Below are 17,056 nucleotides of genomic sequence, written 5' to 3'. Positions count from 1 at the left end.
ATATTATAAATAAAAAGAAAGGCTTTGTTACGTTTCCACATCAAAGTAAAATATAGTACTTAGTTCTTTTTTATTTCATTTAATGCCTATTGGTGTTCCAAAAGTACCTTTTCGAAGTCCTGGTGAGGAAGATGCATCTTGGGTTGACATATAGTGCGACTTGTCAGATATATTGGGTCATATGGGATTTCCCCGTTTTCTCCCCAATCGAGATATCCTCTGTTTCGCCCACGAAAGATTAATTGAATCATAAAAAATTTAGAGCGTGAAGTGTAATTAGATCCATTTTTGGGGGGGATTCGAATTACTATTATCAATTAGAAGAATTTATGGTTGGCTTAGTTGGACTGCTACATTGAAGTATCCAGGCTCTGTTAAAAAAAACCAAGTGGTAATATATCTATTTTATTTCATAAAGGATTCCTATTTTTAAAGAAATCTCTTTTTGTAAGTAGAAGTTTTTTCAAACTCTGAAGGGATAACAAAAAGAAGTGGTAATGGGAGCATTTGTACTATATGTGCAAATCAAAATCGGGCGGATCTTTACCCGGAGTAGAGCATAAACCTAAAAAGATTAAAGAGGCCCATTTAAGAACAAGAAAATGACATCGTGATTTGGATTGGATCTCGATGAAACAATCCATCAATGAGAAGTAAATTGGATAAGTTTAATGAATTCCTTTTTTTTTATTATACGTTATAAGGAAAGGAAGACAAACTCGTATTTAGTGAAAAATCAAAGAAAATCCTATTATTATAAGTTAGAAGGAACTTGCTATGAAAAAAAAAAGTATTGGAATCTACACATTGATTCTTTTTTTTTTTTTTGAACCGTATGCGTCAAAAGGCGCCTGTACGGTTCCGAAGGGATACAATTTGACCCTAATCAACCGACTTTATCGAGAAAGATTACTTTTTTTAGGGCAAGAGGTTGATAGTGAGATCTCAAATCAACTGATTGGTCTTATGATATATCTCAGTATCGAGGATGATACCCAAGATCTGTATTTGTTTATAAACTCTCCTGGCGGATGGGTAATACCGGGAGTGGCTCTTTATGATACTATGCAATTTGTGCAACCAGATGTACATACAATATGCATGGGATCAGCTGCTTCAATGGGATCTTTTATCCTGGTCGGAGGAGAAATTACCAAACGTCTAGCATTCCCTCACGCTTGGCGCCAATGGGGCTTTTATTTGAGAGAAAAAAGAAGACTATGCCTTCGCCATATGAAATATGAATATTAAGTAATAATAGCATGGCACTTTGAATTTGATATAAGAAATTTTGTTTTCAAAACATTAGATTATGTATCGAGAGAGTAATATGATAAAAAGGTATTTCCTATTTTATTCTTGGAAGTCCAGTTCAGCGTCACAAACTTTTTTCACACCAGAGGTCTCTTAACAATATTTATAGAGCGAAAAAAAAATTCTTTTTTCCTTAGTTTATTTGATCAAATAAAAAAGCCACTTTGGGATTGCTGAATGACAGACAAATAACAGACAAAAAAATATAATCAATATATAAAGCAACGGAGCCATCATAGTATTTTTGAATTCCTCTGAAAGGAAGGGTGGTAAGTTGATCATTTACCGATCGGGGTCTGATCGATCCTATTTTTTCTTTATTTTATGGAAGGTAAGGGTCAATTTTATTGTAGAGCCGTATGCAATGCATAATGCCCGTACGGTTGTTCGATTCTATCTTTTTTTCTTGTTATTCTTTTATCTTTCTTTGTATCTTCCCCTCATATCATGAAAAATAGAGAATCCTTTTATTATCTTATATTATCAGGGTAATGATCCATCAACCTGCTGGTTCTTTTTCTGAAGTAGCAACGAGAGAATTCATCCTGGAAGTGGGAGAACTGCTGAAACTACGTGAAACCCTGACAAGGGTTTATGTACAAAGAACGGGCAAACCCGTATGGGTTGTATCCGAAGACATGGAAAGAGATGTTTTTATGTCAGCAACAGAGGCCCAAGCTTATGGAATTGTTGATCTTGTAGCGGTTGAATGACAATAGCCTAGATTTCACGTCAATTCTGAAATTCACCCTGCCGAGTTTAATATTAATATTCTATGACTTTTTTTATTATTCTATATTCTATTGAATAAAAGTAATTCATAATCATCCGGTTAGGATCGATCTAAACCAGCCCATTATGTATAGGATTCAACATGCCAACGATTAAACAACTTATTAGAAATACAAGACAGCCAATTAGAAATGTCACAAAATCCCCCGCGCTTCGGGGATGCCCTCAGCGTCGAGGAACATGTACTAGGGTGTATGTGCGACTCGTTCAGATCATGAACTAGAACAAAGGAAAGAGAACAATGTTCGAATATCAATGATCAAATAGGATAGACCGGAAAAACGAACTACATTTCCTATCTAAAAATCGATGATACCCCTTTTATTGTGTATGAAATTTATGGTTTCTGTTGGTGTAAATCCACTCACCTCAATTCAAGATGAGAAGCAATTCTCCATTGGTAGCAAATGGTTATCCATTAAGCGGAGGAAATCTTAGTTAAAATAAACCCCTCTTGCAAGAACGGACTAACAGGGTCAGCTACCCAGCCAATCTTCATAATTAAATACCGTTACTGTATAGGTAGAGCTCGTTGTGAAAGACCTATTACTGGATAATTCATGGGTAGAGCCGAAGAATGTGAACTATACAAGTTAGCAATAACACTGATTAAATGAAGTAAAGGCTCCGGTGTATAGAGAAGACCTCACCGTTTAAGAAGTAACCATAGAAACGATGGAATCCACTATTTCTTTATCATTACTTTTCTTTTTTAATACCTAGTATAGTACAATTTCGTATTTCGAGGTGAAATGCCTCGAAATAAAGAAAAATTGTGGTTGGGAAGGTTATAGTAGCCAAAGCCATTGGAATTATTAGTTTATACATTGGAAAAATCCGTTTTGTTATTCATATACTAGGAAAGGGGCAAAAGAATAACTGAAAGAAAGGAAATCGATTAGTTATTCATTAAAGTTTCATTTATTCAATGACCAGAATTAGACGGGGATATATCGCTCGGAGACGTAGAACAAAAATTCGTTTATTTGCATCAAGCTTTCGGGGGGCTCATTCAAGACTTACTCGAACTATTACTCAACAAAAAATAAGAGCTTTGGTTTCGGCTCATCGGGATAGGGATAGGCAAAAAATCAATTTTCGTCGTTTGTGGATCACTCGAATAAATGCAGCAATTCGCGAAAGGGGGGTATGCTATAGTTATAGTAGATTCATAAATGATCTGTACAAGAGACAATTGCTTCTTAATCGTAAAATACTTGCACAAATAGCTATATCAAATAGGAATTGTCTTTATATGATTTCCAATGAGATCATAAAAGAAGTAAGTTGGAAGGAATCCACCGGTTAAACGGAGTTGCCCGGAGAATGAACTCCGGTAAGGTCGAATAAAAATGAATAGAATATGATAAATATGAGAAAGTAGTCAAAATAAAGTAGTCAAAATAAATATGAATCAACACGTTCACTAAAAAAATTTCTTCTTCCCAGATTATTCTTTTTTTTCTTACGACACAAGAATTCAATCCGGATTCTTGGATTTTTCCAACAAAATAGAAATCCGCGTTTGAGTTCGGATGGGGATTTGAATTCAAGTGAATAAAGAGTAAACCTATCTTTTTCTGGCTCTAAGACTAGGAGTTCTAGTGGTCGACTCGGTTCTTTCAAATTGTTTCTCATTATTAAGAAAAGGTAACAAAGATAAAATACGAGCTTGTTTTATAGCAATAGTAATTAATTGTTGTTGTTTCAAGGTCAATCTATTTACTCGTCTAGATAATATTTTTCCCTGTTCACTAATAAATCGACTAATTAAACTCATGTTTTTATAATCAATTCGATCCCCCGATTGGATCGGGGGCAAACGCTTACGAAAAGATCGCTTGGATTTAAGAAAAGTTCGCTTGGATTTATCCATGGTTTGGTTAGTTTATTTCTTATCCCTAAAATCCTATTTTAGCCGGATCTCTAATTATAATAAATAAATAGGATTTGGTTTGTTTATAATTATCTTTAACTATGTTAAATTTAAATATGTTATATATATATATAATGTCATTTTTCCCTTTCCTTGTAAGATAAGGGCGCAAGTGCTCGCTTCAATTTATTTCTTTATCTCCCCGTGAATCGTATGTTTGTAACAATATGGACAGAATTTTAGTAACTCCAATCGATTAGGCGTATTGTGCCGGTTCTTTTGAGTAATATATCTGGAAATGCCCGTTGATTCCTTATTAACACCGTTTCGAACACAAGCGGTACATTCCAAAAGAACCGGTATTCGCGCATCTTTACCCTTGGCTATGAACCTCCTTTGGATTTTTCATTTACTCAACTCTTCCTCTTTCAATCCGAAACGAAAAAGAAGAAAGGAAGGAAAAACAAAATAGAATTTGTAACTTGCTATCCTCTTATGCAAGATTTCACTACAATCAATATAGGAAATAAGATAGAAAGATTTCTAACCTTTCAAATACCAAATACAAATAACAGTACAGCATTTCATATAAGTATCTTGTATAATACTCTTTCCCTAGAACCACTGTTTGTATTCGACTTCCATAGAAATTTCATATGAATTTAATTCCAACCCGACCCCGAGTCTCACAGTTGTTGAATGCACTTTTATTCTTTCTCTTTCCTCCCTTGTTCTAAAAAAGGGAAAAAAGAGAAAAGAGGGGGCTGGTATTTAATTGTATCTCTAATCTTCTTTATTCCTTCCCGCGTCAATAACTAGAAAAAGGGGAACGTCAATGCATCCGGGAAAAAACGATTAATCTCTATCAATAAACCTGCCAAAGCATTTCTATTATCCGACTTGAATCTGAACTACGATTCAGATCAAGTCTTACCGAAATCGGATTTCCTTTTCGTGCCATATGCGCTTAGACTTTACTTTTTTCCCTTTTTGATTCCCGGTCCAATATTAGTTCTCGAAGATCTTCGTTTCCGTGTAGAAGAAAACTCTCCAAATTGATGACCTCCTTCAGTGATCTTACAACGAACATGATTCCATTGTCAATTCGTACGGAGCATCAAAGAATTCCGGCAAAATAGAAGAAGATGTGACCCAATTTTCCTGTTCAAAAGAAGAAATGGTAAAATAATAACCTAAATAATATCAATTATATTAAATTTTCTATAATTATGCTAACAATCAATTAATTCTTTATTTGGATTTTCTTTTTGTTTTCAATGTGCTAATATAATTATGATAAAGAAAAGTGCCGATATCATTAACATATGTGCTAAATCAATTATCCTGGCTAATTTTCTTGTGCTAATATACTCAAAAGTGTTACTTTTATGTATGTATTGTTTTAGTAGGGTGGGAGTTGGCTATAAAGTCCATTTTTCCTACAAAGTGTAAAGTCATAAAACACTATAATGTCAACCATAAAACACACTCAAAATCCAAAAATAACATAGTGGAGATTACTAAAACACCATATTTGTGGGTTTTGTGTTATGTTTTGAATGATAAGGCTTTGATTATCGAATGACTAACATTAGTGTGTTTTATGTTGATTATCATATTGTGTTTTATATATTCATAGTTGTACGATGGTGCGTTTGAAGTTTTTTTAAGGAATGTTAGGGTTTGGATATTGTGTTTTAATGATCTTAACTATGTTATTTGTGGGTTTTGAGTGTGTTTTATGGCTGAAATTGTGGTGTTTTAAGACTTTGTACACTTTGTAGGAAAAATGGACTTTGTAGCGGAACCTCACCCTGTTTTAGTATGTGCTAATTTTACTTTTTTAAATGCTAATATATATTCTTACGATTTGTAGGATAAATATAATTTGCACCGTTAACAACCCCGTTTGTATTTAACACTTTCTCTATTTACATGGGGCTATTTAGTTGATGGGGTTAGTGGCCTACCAATAAAAAGGTCACATATATAAATATATAAATAGAGTTAAATGTCATTTTAGTCCATGTGGTTTGGATCATTTTGACAGTTTAATTTAAAGGTTTCATTTTTCGCCCGTAGGTCCAAAAAGGTTTCACCGTTGCCATTTTAGTCCACTAGGTTAACTTCATCCATTATTTCTGTTAACAAGAAGAGCAATTTAGTCATTTTATATGACTGAATTGCCCTTCTAGTTAACAGAGTTACATATAAACTGACTGAATTACCCTTCTTGTTAACAGAAAAAAATGGATGAAGTTAACCCAATTTACTAAAATGGCAACGGTGAAACCTTTTTGTACCCACAGCCGAAAAATAAAACCTTTGGACTAAACTGACAAAGTAGCCTAAACCACAGGGACTAAAATGGCATTTAACTCCATATAAATAAAAATATTACACGTGAGATGTAGTTTAGAAGTCGAAAATATGATAGAATCAACGTTTAAAAAAAGATATAACGTACAACAAACATCATTATTAACATTACAAAAATGCTTTAGCTTGAACTAGTGGTGGAGTGGTAAGGGAGAGACTTTGTTTCAAGTGACATAGGTTCGATTCTTGCTTCCCCATTAATTTTGGAGGCATCAGTTTGATGATGTGAGACTGGGCATGTAGGTTTCGATCGCTAGTTCTGCCCTAGGTGTGGGGTTTTCCTCGCTTCGAAGGCGGGATATCCCAATGTGAATTTCGCCAGTAGCCATCTGAAGGAGCCGCTGGCCGCTCAAAATTAAAAAAAGAATGCTTCATGGCTGTCTTTAGGCCAAAAGACATGCATCATTTACTCCAGTTTTATGAAAAATTGTATTTTCAACCAAAAACTATATAAATAGATTGCAATTCTGCACCCCAACTTCAAGCACTCGAAAGTGCCTTTACAAAAATACTGTCGCCAGTGAAACACTGATCGACACCAAGACATAAAAAGAAGTGGAAACGAAACTTAAGTGCAAGGATAGGATTGTTGGTTGTTTTTCTGTCCAACAACCCGAAAATCACGTTCCATGAATAAATCACTAATAATGACAAGTGAGTGGGGGTATAGATTAACCTAACCTTAAGAAGCTTCGTGATCACAAATGAAAATTTTAATGCTTTCAAATCACTAATTATCTACCAACTTATTTAATTATAAGGGTTGGGCAGGCCACCAATAAACTGTATGATAAAAAAAATATACATGTATACATATTTACAAAGATTCACATACCCTAAATTTTACAACAACAATTTGTTTTCTTTCATGTTCATCAACTCCATACCTTAAACTTTCGTTTTAACTTTTCATGATACCACTTATTTCGCCACATCCTTTGGACGGGGATGATTTAACGCTATTAATTTTATTGTTCCGTCGCAAGCAAAATTGATTTAAGTGAATAACACTCCTCCATGCATCACCCATTTCACAAATCCATCAGGGTATTCACCCGCTGTCACCTCTTGCTCTTTTCCCTAAAAGTATTTCAACAAATAAATAATTGGATTTTGTTCCCACAATTTCCATAATGCCCTTATAGAATTTTTTTAAAATTAACAAGAAATGTTAAACCAAATACACACTTTGGTCCCCTGGCCTTAACGTAGTTTTAAACTAGGTGACCCCCACAAACTAGGGGTGTACAAGGTACGGTTTTCGTTTCTTTTTTGTTTCGGTTTTTGGAACAAAACTACATAATATTCAAAAATAAGAAGTATAAACCAAGATTTAAGTATCCTTTGTAGACGTTTACGTTTAAGTTACTACATTTAACCTTTTTATTTAATATTGTTCACATAAACAGTGGCGGATCTAGAAAATTATTATAGGGGCAACGTTTCAAAGAAAAAGGGTAACGAAATCGAAAAAACGTTAAATTTTTCCAAAATTTACACTACTATCGGAGCGTCAAGGGGTAACGGAGGTTACCCCTTCTTGAAGGGTAGATCCGCCCCTACACATAAACCTAACCTTCTAATCTATTTTAATGTTTCTCCAAAGTTTTTATTAAGACATTTCTTTTATAATACTTTGAAAATAATTTAATTTATGCTAAATTTTGTTGTTCTTGTAGGCAATGGATAAATCATTTCATGGATGATTAAACATGCTAATGTTCTTAACATTCAAGAATAAAACTAATAATTCCTAAATCAATATATAAATGAGTTTTTCGGTTATTAGGTTCGGTTTTTATGGTTTTTATAAAATGCAAAACCGCAACTGGAACGTAAATTTCGGTCCGGTTATTTTCTGTTTTTTGCGTGGTTCGGTTTTTTCGGTTAAATCAGTTTTTTCGGTTTTCTGCTCACCCCTACCACACACATTACTGCTTATATAAACCATAACCATCAAAAACAGTATTTTCTTCTGGTAAATGAAAAGGAGACAACTCACCTTGAAATGCTGACGTGTTTCAGAATCACATGATATATTCTCAGATGATCGGCCACCTACAGGGGAGGTAATAAACATGGACCTGCAACAGAAAAGGTAAGGCTTTTTAACAAATGAATGAGACAACTGCTGTCATTAATATTGATTGAAATAAAGGATGAATACCTTTCGTATGGTTCGTCTTCACATGAATTTGCAGATGAAGAAATCAGGTCAACATCAAGAAAATTAGAACAGTTGAAAGAATCCAAACGTTTGTTGTAGAATATGCGATCACTGTTGGGATAATCTTCAGAAAGAGCATCTAAGAAAAGCCGCCTACCAGACATCATGGGCGAATACCTACATGTGTTTCAACTTTCAAGTGTCAAACCAAAACTAACTACTGCTTTTACTTTGCAAATTTATATAAATAAATTACAATATCCAGCAGACCTTGGATATGTTGAATCACTTTCACAAGTTGAGATTTCAGGTGACGATTCAGATAGGCCTTTTCTATTATCATCTTGTTGTTCTTCAGGATATGCATGCTCCGACTCGTCATTCCTCTGTTGATAATCAATTGCTGAGCTGGCGTCACGGAGAATGTTGCCATCTGACAAAGACCTTTGAAATGGTGCCCTGCATATGCGGAATAACAGGAGCTTCATATCAAAGTGCCGATTTTATTATTTTATATTCTTTCAAAAATTTAATTAAACAACCTTGTGTTTTCCTCTAAACAACTAGAGCCACGGCTTCCGACATTGAAGTGTTGGTCGGAGTCCAATTCCCATAATGCAGGTCTACCAAGTTGTGGCTGATAATGACCCAGGAACCTGCTCAAACAATTACCCAATTAGATTAATCACTAAACATGTTTAAAAAATCTATCTTTTATTTTTATATCTTAATGGTTTAGCTTACACATTAATGGCATCTTGCTTTTCAGCATCCATGTATGCATTACTGTAGTAACGCTGTAGAGTTCTAAAAAATTCCTGAGATTGAGTTGCTGCTTTCCATTGACCTCTTCTCTGACTAAATATCTGCATAAAGAAATTTCAATATTACATTTTGACATAGCAGTACGTCTTATTTGATTTAAAAAAGAGTAAAATGCTATTTTTGTCTCTGAGGTTTGGCCAGTTTTGCGACTTTCGTCTAAAGGTTTGTTTTTCCGCATCTTGATCCAAAAGGTTTGAAATCTTGCCATTTTCATCTAGCTCATTAACTCCATCCATTTTTCTTCGTTAATTCAGAAGTATTTTCGTCTTTTTGATAACTTAAAAGGGCAATTCGGTCTTTTTCACTTTATGTAAAAAGATCAAATACCCTTGAAAAAAACCGAACTGCCCTTTAAGTTAACAAAAAAAAAACGGAAATACCCCTGAATTAACGGAGAAAAATGGATAGAGTTAACAAGACGGATGAAAATGGCAAGATTTCGAACCTTTTGGATCCAGATGCGGAAAAACAAACCTTCGGACGAGAGTCGCAAAACTGGCCAAACCACAGGGACAAAAATAGCATTTTACTCTTTATAAAGTTAAAAATGATCACAAAATAGGTTCACATGTATAATACCTTATTGTGAGCTGCAGATCCACCATACTGATGGGCCAGGGTGTCACCCATTTTCTCATAAACCCCCATTAAATCATCTGCTAGAGGGGAATCCAGCTCTATAGTTGGGGAATCTATATATCCTAAAGCATGCAGTTGATGGCCTAGTGCAGCCCAACCATAGGCATATTGGGCAACATTTGTTCGATCCAAACAATCTATACAATTAGTTCTAAGGACACCCGTCTGATATTTAGGAGGCATGCCAGTGAATTTCCTACTTGTATTGCCACTATCATGACTAAACACAACATTATATGACATATCACCATCACCGTTCTCAGTGCTGTTGTTCTGCAAACCGTGATTATCACCAGTTTCGTCCCTGCATCGATGGTTATAAACAAGGGCTGGTTATAAAAAGTCAACCCACAACAATGAGCATCAACGGGTATTGTAATAGCTCTGAAAATATATATATATAGTGTGAGGTTCAATGGGAATACTAAAAAAGTGGGGAACCGGGGAACAGTGTATTTAACATTTTAAATATATCTTAAAAGTTCAATTTAAAATGCTAAAAAGTATTTTTTTTTCAAAAAAAATTCGGAGCTTTTGCATATAAAGATGTGTAGAAGCTATTCCAATAAAAAAAAATCATTTTTGTATTTAAAAAAAAAAACCTTTTTTTTACTGTTTTTTTATTTTTTTTACTAAAATGGCTTCTACATCTAAATACTAATAAAAGACTACAAATAATGCCACATGGCATTCTCTCTTTCAACCACATAAATTTTATTTATATTTATTTAATAATATATTTCTTTTAATACTAATAACCAATATATATAAATATCACTTATCTTTATCCTTATCTTTATCTTTAGTTTAATATTAATAAATCCAATTAATAATATTATAAATATCTAAATCTAATATCTAATAAATTATTAATATTTTGTTTTTTTACTTATTAATAATATTACCCAAAACTTTTATACTTTTGCAATTTAGACCCTTCGTTTTTTTTTTTTTACTTATTAATCTAAAGCTTTTCATCTTTTCCAATTTAACCCCAACTCTTTTTAATTTTCAATTTTGTTCCATCATACTTTTCATCATTCCTAAGCTTTTCGTTTCGTTCTAAATTTTGTGAGTTAACGCACCGCAGCGTGCGTTTGGGGTTCAGCATTTTTCGTATATTTTTCCCGTTTGGCCCGTCAAAACACATCTATTTTTCTCCGTTTAACATGTTCGTCGCAACGCACGGGTCCTGGATTAACTTAGCTATTTTTTCTATGTTTTACGTTTCGATTTAATTTCTCTGCAACGAGCGTGCGTAATTTCAAAGATTTTACGTCTGCTTTTCGCTCGGCTTTATTTTTTTTTCCGTTTTTATTTATTTTGTTTTTACGAGTTTCCTGGTGTTGGTGATCGCTGATAATGATATAGCATTGATACTACTTGACACAGTTTTACGACAACCGCTGCAACGCAGGGGCTTAATACTAGTGTATTTATGTACAAAAGCTCCGAAAAAGTTTTTAAAAAATTTATTTTTAACATGTTAAATGCATGGTTCCCCGGTTCCCCTCTTTTTTAGTGCTCCCCAATGAACCCTCTATATATGTATGAAGTAACTTACTCTGAATAATGTAATAGCTCGTGAGACTTTGAATTAGTGGATACTTGACAAAAAAAGAAGCCAGTTAGGTCCAAAGCATAAGTAGCCACTTTTCCCAAAAGTGCCAACACATTTGTAGATCTACTGAGAAACCAAACACGGAAAAACAATTTGTGTTCAGATAAATTCTTCAGAAAAAACAAATTTGTGAAAGAAATTTAAATACGTACTTTCTGGAATACTTGTTTATGTCCCAGTGAAGAAACTTCAAGCGCCTTTCCCGAGGTAAATCTTTATTAATGGACTCGATAGCCTTAGCAAACTCCACACGAAGAAGGGATTCCCTTGGTTTTTTTTCCTTGGTCTGAAAAAACATCGTGACGAATATAACTAAAAGAACCCATGACAGAAATGGCACAAACTGTATAGATAGGAGTTCTTTTTTACCTTAACTAAATTCAATATGATAATTGGATTACCGTATCTCTTGTAAAGATTTTGGAAGTGAAGCCTGGTGGCTTCATAAGTATGGTCCTTTTTTGACACTAAAAGGATATATACAATACTTAGCAAATTAAATTAAATAGTAAACACTAAACCGAAGAGTCTGAAAGTTGGTAGATCTTACAGACGATATCCGGTTTCATATTCAATCTAGAAGTTTCTTGAGACCAAAATAGGGGTATTGAGCCCCGGTTTTGAACGACAGAACTTATTTTCACAGGAGAACCTTCCGGAACGTCTTCAAATACTATTTGTTCTGTTTCCACATCATTGGCAACACGGCCCTTTTCATTCACCCCTCTTTTCAAGTATCTACACCATACATGGAGTAAATGAGTAACAAGAGCTTTAAGAAAAAAAAAACAGTATTGCAATATCCAAATGCTACTCTAATATGATGACTAAAGCAATTAATCATGTCATCAACTAGTTTGAACCCCAAGGCTTGCTGCAATGAGTCATATATATGTAAATATAAAATAATACATCAAACTGTAACACTGAGCAATACTGTCAGCAAACGTAGACTAATAGCAGCCACTGCATTTGCGGTCGGAAGAAAAAAAAAAACTAAATGAATTTGAAGATGAAAGGTAATCAAACCTGGTTCCAGCGTAATGGCGAGATCGTCTAGCAATGAGGGTCAGCTTAAATTCCTTATCAGATATTAGCAGTTTGACCTTACAAACATATAAAAAGACACGTTATATTTATAAGAATAGCTTCACAATCATCAGCAAGTATTTAAATCATGTTTTTGGCCATTCCCATTTCCCACTATTGTATGCTAGAGTCAAAGATACCTGCTTGAAGAAGCCATAAACTAACGCTACTGTCCAGAGTTTATTCTTGAGCTGATTATCGATCGCAGCAGTCAAAAACTCATTCCAGACAAACATCGTTTCATAAGTTTCCTGAGTAGACAAATTCTTTTGAAGACTTTGCATGACATGATAGGAGTAGCTAAAAAAGAAGTCCTTTGTAAGATCCACCGAACACAGAAGCTTCTTGTATCTAGTCAAACAGAAAATTAATGTCAAAAAATCTGATTGAATGCTTAAAGATAGATCACCAAAAACACAAGAGCTGATAATGTTAGAAATTAGACATGAATATATAGTCACAATAACTGGTCTTCCTGTGAAACTCTGATGATACCTTGTCTCACTCAAGAGTTTAAACTAACATCACAACAGCAATGGACTTCGCCCCTGTAACTTGCAGGAAGGAAACGGGCAAAAGTTCTCTATATGAAATAAAAGAAACTAGAGGGGTGTAAAAAAGCACTACATATCAGCTAAGATGTATCATTAACAATAAGGCAAGGAAATTATTGGTAACAGATGGTGAGTGTAAGGTGGACAAGCTGTTTATGTAACACTATTAAAATAACAAAAGCAAATCTAAAGTCATAAATGCCCATATTTAAATATAACAACGGAGTAACGGACAATACCTATAGTGCAACGATCGCAGAGAGAAACGAAACGTGCAAACGCAATATATCAAGTTATGGGTAAAAACAAGAAAACTAAATGAAAAACAACCCAGGCTAAATCAATGGTTATCATGATACAATGATTAACAAGTAACTCCTGACTTCTATTAGCTTTGCTTCGCCAAATTAATACCAAATACATTTTACATTTACTCGCAGAATTGGCGAAAGACCTGTTCTCATTTTTAGTAAAAGCCACATTAAGTGCATTAGTAGAATTGGGAATTGGCAGGATCTTGCTCTGGCTAATAGCATACACCGCGTGACCACAAATTACACCAATCTTCCTTCTTTTTGTAATGAGCAGCATGTAATAAGGACCCAAAAACTTTATGAACCCTAAAATCAGAAAACAGACCAGTTAGAACTAAAAACAATAATCATTTTAACAGGTACTCACTGACTTAAGCATCAGAATAAAGCATACCGACAATGCCGTAACACATGGTAACAAACTTAAGCCCCCCTGTGGACTCATTTCCAACATGAATACGTTGCAGTAACTCAGAGCATTCACTTTCTGTGTACAGCGTAGAATCTTCAACAATACGTAGCTCAGAAGCCTCTGTCCTATCAATCTTTAGTACTCGCCAAACTGATCTGTTCTTACTGCGTCCAATCATATAAAAATTCTGTAAAAAAAAAAAAACAAATGTCAAAACATTTAATGAGTAGTATTCCAATTTAGTAAGTTACAGAGCCTAAAGTTTAACCATCACAAGAATAGAAGCTACTTTGATAGATCTACCAATTATTCTTTATAATTTATATGTAGTCTAAGATTACTTGGTCATTATCAGTCAGTCTATAAGCCAAACGCGCATATACGCGAAAGGCTCCATTGTAAGCTCTTTAAGTCAACAACAGGATGGTGGAGCTCTTAGATAACACTACAGCAATAACAATACTAAACCAAACAAAAACTCTTACACGCCAACAATGATCTAAGCTAATTTAACATCACCAAGGTTAGCTTAATATGGACAATAATAAGCAGAAAAAAGTTAATCTCAAATTAAGGCAACTTAGCAATATAATCTAGGAAATTGATTACAAAAAGCAGTAGAGTAGATGTGAGTTGAAATTATACCGAGCGAGTCTCATAGAGTCTAGATTTGTGCAGATACGCATTCTCAACTTTAGGCATCTGTCTGATCCAAGCGTTCTCCGAATCCATGGTTTTCGGAACCCGAGCGTCAAGCCCGGGCTCAATCACACAAGCAAATACAAAGCTCGTGAGAGATCGCCGGAAACTTAACCTGCACGCAGTCGTTATATAGAAGTCGTGAGTTGATGCAATTGATCAGATATGGTGAAATTGGAGTTGAATTGAAGGAAATTTGATAGTTTATACCTGAAATCTGATCGTGAAATGGAAGCTGAGATGAAGTAAAAGGTGTTTTGATGGTAGATCGGAGATGATCCGGTGAAGAGAGGGAGAGAGAGAGAGAGAGAGAAGATGCTCCCGGCGAGTGTAATCCACAGAAAAATTGGGAATTAAATAAATTTTAGGTATTTTTGGTAGATTTAAGAGGGTGTATGTGTATGTATACGGTGTAAATGTAATTTCTTTCTATATTCCCGCTAACATTATTTTGCCTAATTCTACCCCCATTTCATGTCAAGAATATTCCCATTTTTTTGATTCTATACTTGTTATTGTTAATTACAACTTATAACAACTTGTTTCTCTTGTCATTACTTAACTCCAACATTGCTATGTTCTATTATTTAAGTAAATTAACGGGTTCTAAATACTTGTTGTTCGAAGGGACTTGTAGTTTATAATTTATGTTTAGCTTTAGCTTTTAGTTTTACGACAGGTCAATATGTTTATCCACCGTCTAATCGCACACACAACATTACTATTAAATGTGTCAACGTTTCGCCCATTTACGACCTAAGCCCTTTAAATCCAACTTTGACATGTTACGTGTTCGTTATGTAATAAAAACTTGTGTTGATGGGCTTCATCGTCTCATCAAGTCTTGTCAAAATCACATAGACTTTCGAATGCTAAGATAATATTGATATCACTTGAATGGTATCATGTTATAGTTACGTTATTATTTCTTTAGTTAAATATAAATAACTGGTTGTTCATGGGTTTCCTTTGTAAATATGTAATTTTTCTGTAGTTTTTGGGTCGGCCCGGTTTGGGTCGGTTGTTTGTTAATAAAGTTTAATTTTCAAAAAAAAAAATAAATAAATAAATAACTGGTTGTTATTTTCTACACTATTTTTTATCATGTCTGTTCTAGGAAATCTATTATTAAATACTATATCAAAAAAACACAATCATAAACACACTTAAAAGACATTATTTGTTAATCTAAGGCCATGTGTAGTCATAAAGCCCCTTGTGGGGCGTTATGCGACACGTGTCGTGCCACGTCACACGGGGGCTTTATGGGGCGTTATATCACTAGAGCCCGTAGTCATAAAACCCCTACCCATCATTACCTATTTAATAATTTTCAACTTTATTAATTAATATAAAAAAAAATTGCTTGTTTCTAATTGGTGGAATTTTGGAAAGGAACAAGAGTAACGGCGCCATCACCATCGCGCCTCCTCCATTTTTTCTATCGATGGCGCCCTCCGTGGCGGTGTGCCGGCGCTATGCCGGCGCGAAGAGGCATACCGCCCCTCACATGCCGCCCCATAACGTTTGCTCTAAAGAAATTAAAAATTAGGAAATATATACTTGGAAGTTGCAACCATTTCCCTCTTAGTTGGGGTTGTGGAACCACATACAAATAATTCATATTTATTTAAACGTGATTGAATTAGTCAAAACTCAAAAAGTCAAGACTTGTATGAAGCAATAGAATATGGAAACGTGTACTTCATAATTAAAATCACTGTAGAAGATACTAATCAAATGTTACCTTCCAAAATCTTGAAGACATTGTGGGAAGTTTATTTGTTTGAAATTATCAAGACGTGTCCACATGGTCAATTACCTCCAACTGGATGCTTGATGACGTGTCATTATTGGGTGGTTTATGCTGTTTTTTAGTTGTCATTTGCCTCCAATCACTCTTTGCCAGATCCCAGATGCTAGCTATTTAACCAAAAAAAAAATATAATAATATTATTTCCGATCATTATTAGGTTTTGAGTTTAACTTTCTAACACAATTGAATATGAACCAAGTCTTCATAACTTTTCTTACACAATGAATTTTAACCAAGTCAATGCATCATCATACTACAACATACCGACCTCTTGAACGTTCTTATGAAACCCAAATAATAGTATTGGACTTTGTACCAGTGGGTGGTGGTCCGTTGACAAAGCCAAAACCTTTAAACACTTTGGAAGATGGAGGTCTTGGATTTAAGTCCTACACTACAGACAACATGAATTAAAGAAATTTGCCATTAAAAAAAAGTATTGGACTCTGTAATCCAAGTTAAGGTTCATAATATAATATAAAAGAATTTAAATATTAATTATAAACGGTAAAAAAATTATAGTGCACAATTCAACCGAAAGAAATGAAAAGAAAAAGGA

The 17,056-nt window shown here is 34.3% G+C and overlaps 2 protein-coding genes across 3 annotated transcripts; one reads left to right on the top strand and one right to left on the bottom strand.

The window, feature by feature from the left end:
* Positions 1-82: 82 nt before the first annotated feature.
* Positions 83-4,819, top strand: LOC118491684 (ATP-dependent Clp protease proteolytic subunit). The gene is made up of 3 exons (XM_035989654.1): positions 83-153; positions 888-1,181; positions 1,802-4,819. Exons 1-3 carry the CDS (start codon positions 83-85, stop codon positions 2,025-2,027), a joined length of 591 nt encoding a protein of 196 aa, XP_035845547.1. The 3' UTR covers positions 2,028-4,819.
* Positions 4,820-7,078: 2,259 nt separating this feature from the next.
* Positions 7,079-15,050, bottom strand: LOC110935446 (phosphoinositide phosphatase SAC2). Of its 2 annotated transcripts, none has more exons than XM_022177827.2 (17): positions 14,892-15,050; positions 14,628-14,796; positions 13,965-14,169; positions 13,711-13,876; positions 12,843-13,053; positions 12,643-12,719; positions 12,164-12,351; positions 11,983-12,080; positions 11,766-11,899; positions 11,557-11,679; positions 9,933-10,296; positions 9,273-9,394; positions 9,071-9,184; positions 8,799-8,987; positions 8,529-8,705; positions 8,364-8,445; positions 7,079-7,441 (listed from the first exon to the last, which is right to left on the bottom strand). In XM_022177827.2, the coding sequence occupies exons 2-17, from the start codon at positions 14,712-14,714 to the stop codon at positions 7,358-7,360; spliced, it is 2,421 nt and encodes an 806-aa protein (XP_022033519.1). In that variant the 5' UTR covers positions 14,715-14,796; positions 14,892-15,050; the 3' UTR covers positions 7,079-7,357. The 2 variants fall into 2 exon arrangements, with proteins under 2 accessions (XP_022033519.1, XP_022033520.1); XM_022177828.2 differs by having other exon boundaries at positions 11,557-11,676.
* Positions 15,051-17,056: the final 2,006 nt, after the last annotated feature.

Source organism: Helianthus annuus, chromosome 4 (genome assembly GCF_002127325.2).
Source record: "Helianthus annuus cultivar XRQ/B chromosome 4, HanXRQr2.0-SUNRISE, whole genome shotgun sequence".
NCBI lineage: Eukaryota > Viridiplantae > Streptophyta > Magnoliopsida > Asterales > Asteraceae > Helianthus > Helianthus annuus.
Note: the sequence above shows the minus strand (reverse complement) of the source record. Positions and strands in the feature narration are given on the sequence as shown.